This window comes from Meleagris gallopavo, chromosome 33 (assembly GCF_905368555.1).
Source record: "Meleagris gallopavo chromosome 33, MGAL_WU_HG_1.1, whole genome shotgun sequence".
In the NCBI taxonomy this organism is placed as follows: Eukaryota; Metazoa; Chordata; class Aves; order Galliformes; family Phasianidae; genus Meleagris; species Meleagris gallopavo.
In genome coordinates, this window is record NC_139437.1 from 507,501 (window position 1) to 517,789 (window position 10,289).

At 59.3% G+C, this 10,289-nt stretch overlaps 1 protein-coding gene across 19 annotated transcripts in view; it reads right to left on the minus strand.

Annotated features, from left to right (window-relative positions):
* The window catches only part of LOC146542071 (uncharacterized), a 14,284-nt gene extending 4,442 nt beyond the window's left edge, over nt 1-9,842 (minus strand). Inside the window, exons 1-8 of one of the 19 annotated variants that reach the window (XM_085214710.1) lie at nt 8,610-9,842; nt 6,600-6,626; nt 4,968-5,282; nt 4,830-4,895; nt 3,379-3,738; nt 2,754-2,924; nt 2,043-2,357; nt 1-1,796 (exon numbers count right to left, since the gene is read on the minus strand). The exon at nt 1-1,796 is cut by the window's left edge and continues 1,483 nt beyond it. In XM_085214710.1, the coding sequence (XP_085070836.1) occupies nt 1-1,796; nt 2,043-2,357; nt 2,754-2,924; nt 3,379-3,738; nt 4,830-4,895; nt 4,968-5,282; nt 6,600-6,626; nt 8,610-8,634 (3,075 nt within the window). In that variant the 5' untranslated portion in view covers nt 8,635-9,842. Of the gene's footprint in view, nt 1,797-2,042; nt 2,358-2,753; nt 2,925-3,378; nt 3,739-4,829; nt 4,896-4,967; nt 5,283-6,599 lie in introns of all 19 variants that reach the window. The other 18 variants (XM_085214711.1, XM_085214721.1, XM_085214717.1 and 15 more) reach the window with 18 other exon arrangements.
* Between the last annotated feature and the right edge of the window lie 447 nt (nt 9,843-10,289).

Below are 10,289 nucleotides of genomic sequence, written 5' to 3' on the forward strand. Positions count from 1 at the left end.
TGCAGGATGTCTGCTCCTCGTGGTAACATCTGGACTCAGTTCTGCTGCAGGACTTGTGCTCCTCGTGGTACCTCTTGGACCTGGTTCTGTTGCAGGACTTGTGCTCCCCATTGTACGATCTGGACCTAGTTCTGCTGTGGGATATGTGCTTCCCATGATACCATCTGGATTCAGTCCTGCTGTAGGACCTGTGTTATTCATAGCACCGCTAGGGTCTGGTTCTACTGAAGTGTGTGCACCTCCCATGTTACCATCTGGGTCCAGTTCTGTTAGAGGATGCATGCTCACAGTACCTTCTGGACTCAGTTCTGTTATAGGATCTGTGCTTTTCATGGTACCTTCTGGAGCTGGCTCTGCTGTGGGATATATGCTCCACATGGTGCTTTCAGGACCTAGTTCTGCTGCACGTTGAGAGCTCCCTACAGGACCTTCAGAACTCAGTTCTGCTGAGGGATGTGAAACCCACAAGGTCCCTTCCAGACTCGGTTCTGCTGTAGGAGCTGCACTCTTCGCGGTACCTTCTGGATCTGCTGCTACTACTACAGCAAGTGTGCTCCCCATGGGATCCCCTGGACCTCTTTCTCCCAGGCTGTGGTTACTCCATATGGCAGCACTTGCCTGGAGCCTCGTGGTAAGGGCTAAGTCCTGCTCTGCATTAGACCTGGTGCTCTGCGTGACACCAGCAATCTCCTGTCCCATATTGCCTTGGGTAGCACTAACGGCATCCCGTCCTGCCAGACCCTGGGTGCTCCTGGTGGAACCAACTGGAACCTGTCCTGCTTGAGGCTTGGTGCCTGGTGTGGTCCCCACCAAAACCCAACGCCTGGTGCTCTGGTTGGCTCCCACAACAATCCGCTCTGCTCTGGGATGGGCAATCCACATGGTACCAAGCGGATCCCGTCCCACTTTGGGTCGAGTGATGCGGACGGTGCCAGCTGGATCCCATCCTGTCTTGAACCTATTGGTGCCAGCTGGATCCTGTCCTGCTTTGGTTTTGTTGATGCCAACTGGATCCCGTCCTGCTTTGGTCTTGTTGATGCCCACCAGATGCTGTCCTGCTTTGATTTTGTTGAAGCCAACAGAATCCCGTCCCACCTTTGACCTGTTGGTGCCAGCTGGATCCAATCTCACTTTGGTCTTGTTGAAGCCAACAGAATTCTGTCCTACCTTGGACCTGTTGGTACCACCTGGATCCAATCTCACTTTGGTCTTGTTGAAGCCAACAGAATTCTGTCCTACCTTGGACCTGTTGGTACCACCTGGATCCAATCTCACTTTGGTCTTGTTGATGCCAACAGAATCCCATCCCACCTTTGACCTGTTGGTGCCGACCAGATCCAGTCCCACTTTGGACCTGGTGGGGCCACCAGTCTCCCGTCCTGCCTTCAGCCTGGTGACACCAGCTGCCTTGGGCTTGGTGCTCTGGATGATGCCAGCTGGATCCTGTTCTGCTTTGAGTCGGGTGATCCTGATGATACGGATGGGATCTCGCCCTGCTTTGGTTGAGGTGGCACTGACTCGACCTTGTCCTGCAGATCGTGTGGTGGTGCTGGAGATACTGGTGGTAGGATCCTCTCCTGAGGATCGTGAGGTAGTGCTGGGGACATTGGTGTTTGGATCCTGTCCTGTGGCTCTTGTAGTGGTTCTAGTGACACTCGTAGTTGGATCCTGTCTTTGGGGATGCATGGGAATGATTGTGGTCAGTATCTGTCCTAGAGGACGTCGAGGGATGGTACTGGCTGGACCCCGTCCTGGGGGAGATGGGGAGGTCCCCACAGGTGACAAGTCTTCTGGTCCTGAAAGCAGTGAGGGGAAATTCAGTCCCCTTCCCACAACCCTTCTATCTGTGGGAGTCCTCCCTTTCCCCTCACCAGGGTGATTCTCATGGACAGTGTGCATCCCCAGAGGCTGGGACATCCCTTGGGGACATGTTTTTGGGAGCACTGGAAGGGACCCCAGAGGCACGCACCGTGGAGTCTATGCCCACAGAAGTGACAGGGTACAGGATATAGGATCACTGCCCTTTACCAGGTACACCTTACCTGTGCAGATGACAGCGGCATCCTCTCGGTGGTCACAGTTGTGCCTGCCCCAAGGCTCAGCCGGGCAGTGCCACAGTGCAGCCTCCGTCCCATTGCACTTCACGTCATCCAGCCATATGGGGCCAATGCCAGGGCCAAAGTGGGCGCTGCGGAGGGCTTTGCGTGCAGCCCCACAGCCCAGCTGCCTGCAGACCACAGCCGCATCCAGCAGGCCCCAGCCATCATCACAGACCGTGCCCCAGCTCCCTGCATGCAGCAGCTCCACACGCCCTGCGCAGCGCCCAGGGCCCCCAGCCAGACGCAGCAGGAACGGGGCTGGGGAACGACCGGCACCGCATTACCGCCAGCACCAACGCAGCTACTGCATTTGGAGATGGAGGCTGCATCCCTGCATCTTCCCTGCTGCATCCCTGATGTATCTTCATCCTCTTTCCATCTCCCCTCCAGCCCACCTCCGGCCTTCCTCCATCCCCTCTCCACACCCACTCCATCCTTTCTCCATCTCCATTCCATCCCCTCTCCATGTCTTCTCCATCTGTCTCCAACCCCTCCATCAACGTCTCTTCAACCACACCTCATCCCCACTCCCCTCACCATCTCCCTCCATCCCTTCCCCATCCCCTCCCCTTTCACAATCTATCCCCAACCCCATCCCATCTCCATCCCCTCTCCATGCCCACTCCATTCCCACTCCATCCCTTCTCCTCCTACCCGTCTGCGACGTCCCTGCCATGGGCCAGCTGCTTGGTGTAGGCTGAGGGGAGCTGGTGCTGCGGGGACGGACGCTCACACGTGGGGGCACAGCAGACGGGGGCACCAGCAATGACCTGGTGGGCAGCTGTTCGGGAGCGGGCTGCATGGGGTCTACCCCAGTCAGCTCATCTGGTGGAGGCAGGAGAGCAGTGTGAGCCTGGTGGTGCACTGTGCACACCTGCCTTGTGCACGCACCTCACTCCATCAGCTCACGTGGTCACTGCTCTCTGCATGTGTTCACATAGCATATGCACTGCACCTTAATGCTGCTGCTTGCAGCACACCCTGCTGCCACCCTGTTTGCAATTTAGCTGCACATGCACCGCCTCAGGAGCACTGCGTGAGCACGGAGACTTCACACAGGCTGCATAAACACTGCATTTCTCTGTATGCATGACAAGAGCACAGCGAGGTGTGAGGTGTGAGGTCATGCCTGCATAGAACTGCATGCCAGGGGCACGCTGCACTTCTCTATAGAAATGCATGTGCTGCATGCACGCTGGGAGCACACCGCACAGCTCTGCAGAGCTGCACGCATTGCAGGGAGCACACCAGGCTGCATGCACGATGCATGGGCACGTACCTGCACAAATAACAGATGCATCCTCCCGGTGGTGGCAGTCGGTGATGCCCAACGGTGCAGCTGGGCACTGCAGCAATGCCGACTCGTTCCCCCAGCACCTCACGTTGTCCATCCAGATGGGGCCGGTGCCCTCACCAAAAAATGCCCCACCAGGTGCAACCAGCGCAGCTCCACAGCCCAGCTGCCTGCAGACCACGGCCGCGTCCGGCAGCCCCCAGCCATCATCACAGACTGTGCCCCAGCACCCGGCGTGCAGCAGCTCCACGCGCCCCGCGCAGCGCCCAGGGCCCCCAGCCAGACGCAGTGGGTATGGGGCTGGGGGATAGGGCACCCACATCACTGCTGGCGCCAACTCTGCTGCTGGGTTTGGGGATGAGGCATGTGTCCCAGCCGTCTCCCTGTCTAACCCTCCCCATCCCTGCTTCTTTCCTGCAGTACCCCATCTCCATCCCCACTGCATTTGCATTCCTTCCCTCTGCACTTCTGCCCACCTATCTGCGCCTATCCAACTCCATTCCCATCCCTATTTCTTCACTACTCCATCCCTTCTCCACGTCTTCTCCATCCCAGATCCTTCCACTCTCCTTCCCCTCCCATCTCCATCCCCAATCCATCTCTAATCCATCTCTAATCCACCTCCAATCCATCCCCTCTTCTTCTCTCTCCATCCCCACTCCATTCCCTCTCCATACTTGTTCCCACCTGGCTCCATCCCCAGTTCCTTCCCTGACACATCCTAGCTCCTGCCTTTCCCATCTCCAGCCCCTCTCCATCTTCATCTCTTTTCATTCCACGTCCATCCCATCTCACTCCCTGCTTGATCCCCACTCCTTCCCTCCCTCCCCTTTCCTTTCTCTACTCCCTTCTCTATCTTTCTCCACCCCTTCTGATTCCAGCCCTTCTGATTCCAGCTCTATCCCCTCTCTATCTCAGCTCTACCCCATCTTCATCCCTATTTCTTCCTGGCTCCATCCCTGCTCTTTCCATGCTCCTTTCCTACTCCATCCCTTTCCCCTTCCCTTTTCCATCCCATCCATCCCTTCTCCCTCCATGCTCCTTCCCAAATCCATCTCATCCCCACCCCATCCCCATCCCAGCTCCTCCAATTCTCCTTTTCTCTCCTATTAAACTATTTTATCACCATCCATCCCATCCCCACTCCATCCCCTCACCATCCCCACCACCACAACCTGTGCATGCTGTCACCCGTGCATCCCATACCGCATGTTCCAATGCAGCCCTACAGCCCCGTGCACGCTCTGTGGGTGCATGCTGCGAAGCCTGAAACCCTGCACCCAATCCCAATGCATGCTGCACCCATGCACTCTATAACCATGCGTGCCATACGGGTGCACTCCACACCTGCACACTCTACACCTGCCATACTGCATCTGTGCATCCCATACTGCACCCTGAACCCCGCGCAACGCTCACGGCCGTGCAACACTCACCGTCTGTTGGGGTGCTGCCAGCACTGCCAGTGGGCTCCGTGGTTCCAGGCAACAGCAGGGGATGAGCTGTAGGGATGCACGCCATGATGGGGGGCTCCCTCTTTTCTCCCCTCCCTCACCCTCACGCCCGCTGCCCACCCGAGCACACAACGCTGGCGTCCTCCTCGTGGGCGCAGACATGGCTGTGCCACCCCCGGTGCCGGCACTGGGCAAGGCGCTGCTCATCGCCTCTGCACCGCACGTGGTTGAGCCAAATGGGGCCGGAGCCTTCCCCAAACCAGGCCCCCGATGGGGCAGCCAACGCAGTCCCGCAGCCCAGCTGCCTGCAGACCACCGCCGCGTCCGGCAGCCCCCAGTCGTCGTCGCAGATCGTGCCCCAGCTCCCGGCGTGCAGCAGCTCCACGCGCCCCGCACAGCGCCCGGGGCCCCCAGCCAGGCGCAGCGGGAATGAGACTGAGGAATGCCATTGGGTATGGGGCCACCAGCACCACCAGGACCCCCCGCCACCCACCGTGTGCTCTGGGACTTGCTGGGACCCGCTGGGAATCTGATGGGACTGAGTGGGATGTGCTGAAACCCACAGGGACCCCTGCTCTGGGGTTCCCTCTGAGTTCCCACTGGGAACCGTTGGGACCCTCTGGGAATTTCTGGGACCCCCACGTGCTCTGGGACCTACTGGAACCCACTGGGAACCGTTGGGACCCTCTGGGAATTTCTGGGACCCCCACGTGCTCTGGGACCTACTGGAACCCACTGGGAACCGTTGGGACCCACTGGGAATTTCTGGGATCCCCACGTGCTCTGGGACCTACTGGAACCCACTGGGAACTGTTGGGACCCACTGGGAATTTCTGGGACCCCCACGTGCTCTGGGACCTACTGGAACCCACTGGGAACTGTTGGGACCCACTGGGAATTTCTGGGATCCCCACGTGCTCTGGGATCTGTTAAGCTGACCAGCTGGGACCTACTAGGAACTGTTGGGTCCTACTGGCAACCCTGCATGCTCTGGGACCCTGGGACCTGCTGGGACCCACTGGGATCTGCTGGGACCACTGCGTGCTCTGGGATCAACTGGGATGTGCTGGGAACTGATGGGACCCTCTGGGAATTCCTGGGACCCCTGCATACTCTGAGATCTGTTAAGATCAGCTGGGACCTATAGGAACTCTGTGATCTGCGGAGACTGCCTGAGACCTACTGGGATGTGCTGGAACCCACAGGGACCTACTGGGAACTGCTGGGATCTTTCCATGCTCTGGGACCCATTGGGACCTGCTGGGACCTGGGACCCATTGAAAATGGCTGGTACCCTCCCATGCTCTGGGACCCACCAAGATTTAGCGGGACCCACAGGGAACCACTGGGAGCCACTGGGAGTCACTGGGGCCACTATGTGCTCTGGGACCCATTCGGACCTACTGGAACCTGGTGGGACTTGCTGGGACCCACTGGGATTTTCTGAAACCCATTGAGAACCACTGGAACTCACTGGGACTTGTTGGGACCTACTTGGACCACTGAGTACACTGGGACATTCTGAGACCCACTGGGATCTACTGGGATCTATTGGAAATTCCTGGGATCTACTGGGATTTACTGGGATCTTCAGTAGCTGGGACTGTTGTGTACTTTGGGATACACTGGGCTCATGTGCATACACCAGGCCCTACTGGGACCTAGTGGGACCTACTAGAGCCCACTGGGATGCAGTGGCAGTGACAGGGATGCCGTGGGGCAGGGACCCTCAACCCAGCCCTGTGCCAGTACCTGTGCCAGGGAAGGCCAGCAGCCCCACTGGAGACGAGAGAGGAACTGAGGGGAGGCTTCACCTGGCCAAGCCCCTCCAAGACCCCCAGGATGGGGCCATGGGGCCACAAGGGGCTTGGAACCAGGGGTCCTACCCAGGGTGCAGCACCCAGCACCCAGAGCCCAGCAACCAGCAACCAGTGCCCCATTCCAGTGACCCATGACCACCGTCATCCCAGTGCCATTCCCAGTGCCCCATAACCAGTTCCATTCCCACTGTCCCATCCCCACTGCCATTCCCAGTGCCCCATAACCAGTTCCATTCCCACTGTCCCATCCCCACTGCCATTCCCAGTGCCTCATAACCAGTTCCATTCCCACTGTCCATCCCCACTGCCATTCCCAGTGCCTCATAACCAGTTCCATTCCCACTGTCCCATCCCCAGTGCCCCATAATCAGTTCCATTCCCAGTGCTCCACAACCACTGTCCCATGACCAATTCCCAGTGCCATTCCCAGTGTCCTGATCTCAGTGCCATTCCCAGTTCCCCAAGACCAGATCCATTCCCAGTGCTTCACGACCTGTGCTCCATGACCAATGTCCCATACCCACTGCCCCATAACCAGTTCCCTTCCCAGTGTCCCAATCCCAGCATCATTCCCATTGCTTCATTCCCACTGCCATACCCAGTGTCCCAATCCCAGCATCATTCCCATTGCTTCATTCCCACTGCCATACCCACTGTCCCAATCCCAGTGCCATTCCCAATGCCCCATGATGAATTCCATTCTCAGTGCCATTCCCAGTGTCCCATTATCCCATTCCCACTGCCCAGTGACCCTTGACCAGTTCCTAATAAGCATTTATCAGCGCCCCATTCCCAGTCCCGTTCTCAGTTCCTCATGACCAGTGCTTAATGCCCAATACCCGTCCAGTGTTCAGCAATCACAGACCACTGCTATCTGCCCCATAAGCAGTGCCCCACGCCCAGTGTCCATTTCCCTTCCCAGTGTTCGGTTCCCTTCCCACCACAGAACACCCAGTGCCCTGCCCCGTGCACCCACAGCCTTCCCAGTACCCACAGCCCAGAGTCTAGCACCCAGCACAGCTTGCAGTGCCCACTGCAGCACTACCACAGTACCCCATGCAGTGCCCGGTGCCCCATGCGGTGCTTCATGCAGAGCCCAGACCCCTGATGCGCCCAGAATCTTTGCAGCACCCCTGCAATGCCCAACACAGTGCAGTTTCCCCTGCTGTGTGCAGTGTCCTCGCAGTAATCCTGCAGCGCACAGCCTCACTGCATTGCCCGGGGCAGTGCCCTCCCCTTTGCAGTGCCCAGTCTCTTACAATGCCCACTCCATGCTCAGTCCCCATGCAGTGCCTGTGCAGTGTCCAGTGCAGAGTCCAGCTTGCCTGCAGTGTCCATGTGGTGTCTGCCGTAGAGGGCGGCCCCATGCAGTGGTGCAGTGCCCACAAGACATAGAGAGCAGTGCCCATGTAGTGCTCAAAGCAGTGCCCCTGCTCTGCCCAGTGCACACCTCTGCTGTGCCAACTGCAGTAATCATGCGAAGCTCAGTGCGGCGCTCAGAGAAGCACCCACGCAGAGCTGATGGAAATGCCCATACAGTGTCCAATGCAGTGCCCGTGCAGTACCCACGCCGTGTCAAACGCAGTGCCCATGAAATGCACACTGCAGCACCCCTGCAGTGCAGTGCCCATGCGGTGCTCGAACGCTGTCCGGCACAGTGCCCATGTGGGGTCCACAGAGTGCCCACGAGGTGCCAAATGCATTGCTGAGAGCAATTCTCATGCAGTGCCCATGCAGTGCCCAGCACAGTGCCTACGCAGTGCCCGTGCAGTGCATGTGAGAGCAATGCCCACGCAGTGCCCGTGCAGTGCACAGCACAGCACTCCGCTCCCCTTGCAGTTCCCACACCGTATGCAGGATATACCCACGCCATAGCCATGCCATCTCCATGCAGTGCCGTGCAGTGCCATGCAGCGCGTGCAGTGCAGCGCCGGGTGCTCACCCAGCAGCAGCAGGGTCGGGGCCATTGCGTGTGCTGGTGCAGGATGGAGGAGGCCCGGATGGAGGCGGCGAGGCCAGGGATGACTCAGTGCAGCCGCTCGCTCCCCCCCTTGGCTAGGATGGAGGGGGCTGGAGGTAGGGGGCACGGGATAACCCTGCGGTGGGACATCTGGTCTGCATGTGGGGTCCTGCTATGGGGTCTCTTGGGCGCTGCCCCATTAACCAAGGCCCCGAGGGGAGTCCTCGGAGGATGAGGGTTAATGCTGGGGGGGGGTTGGGTTAACACGTGCAGGCGCCCACGCACCCGCGTGGCACTGGCGGGGGGGTGGGGGAGGGACGGGGCTGCACGTGGCCGTGGGGTCGGGGCCGCGTGTGAGCGGCTGCACACGTGCACGGGAGACATTGCAAGTCTGCAGGCACACGCACACACACGGCAGCCACTGTGTGCTGGGGGGAAAGGGGAGCACTGGGAGCATACTGGGGGGCACTGGGAGATGTATTGGGGACAGTTGGAGCATACTGGGAGACGCGGGGAGCATTTTAGGGGACACTGAGGTATACTGGGGGCCATAATGGGGGAAGCTGGAAGCATTTTGGGGGGGACAGTGAGATCAGACTGGGGGCATTCCAGGGGACAGTGGGGATATGCTGGGACAACACTGGGGTATTCAGGGACCATACTAGGGGACTCTGAGGACCTACTGGGGTATACTGGGGGTCATACTGGGGGACACTGGAGGCAATAATGGGATCAGACTGGGGGCATTCTGGGACTATAATGGGATATACAGAGGCCATACTGGTGTATGCTGGTACCATATTGGGGAAATACACGGGGACACTGGGCCATACTGGGGGACATGAGGTATACTGTGGGCATTCCGGGGCATGCTGGGATTATATTGATTTTTACTGGGAACATACCGGAGGGGGCCCAAGGGCCATACTGGGGGCATGCTGCGGGTATATTGGAAGACACGGGGGCACACTGGGGGCACCGGCGGCTATACTGGTGTTTAGTGGGGGCATTCTGAGGGACAGCGGGGTCAGACTGGGCTGTGCAGGGGCTACACTGGGGTACAGCGGTAACACTGGGAACATGCTGAGGGTCACACGTACCGTACTGGGCCGCACTGGGCTGTACTGGGGGCATACTGGACCCAGCGGGGTTGTACCGCCGACACCAGACGCTCCGTTCCCCCCTCCCGATGAGCAGCCACGCTCCGGCCCACCCCCTCTCCCCTCCCAACCCGCCCATCACCTACTGCGCAAGCGCCTCCCGCTGCTTCCGCCTCTGTCGAGACCCCGCCCCCCGCGGCGGCCAATGGGGTTCGCCCATTCCACCCGCGCCGGAAGGAGGAAGTGCGCGCCGGGACGCCCCGTTTATTAATCCGGCCCGGGCGGAAACCGTGCTACATCTGTTCCGCCCCCCCCGGCTCCCGCACCCCATTGCTCACCGGCCCGCAGTGCTGTTCGCCCCTACGCTGTTGTGGCCATGAAGCGACTAAGGGGTGGCCTATAAGTGGCAGTGGAGTCCTGTAGGGTGCTGTGGTGGCCATAAGGTGGTTATGGGGTGGGTGTGGTGGCCAAGAGGTGGATACAGCGTGGCCATGAGGTGCTACAAGATTGGTGTGACAGCCACTGGGTGGCCATGGGGTGCTGTGGTAGCCATAAGGTAGCT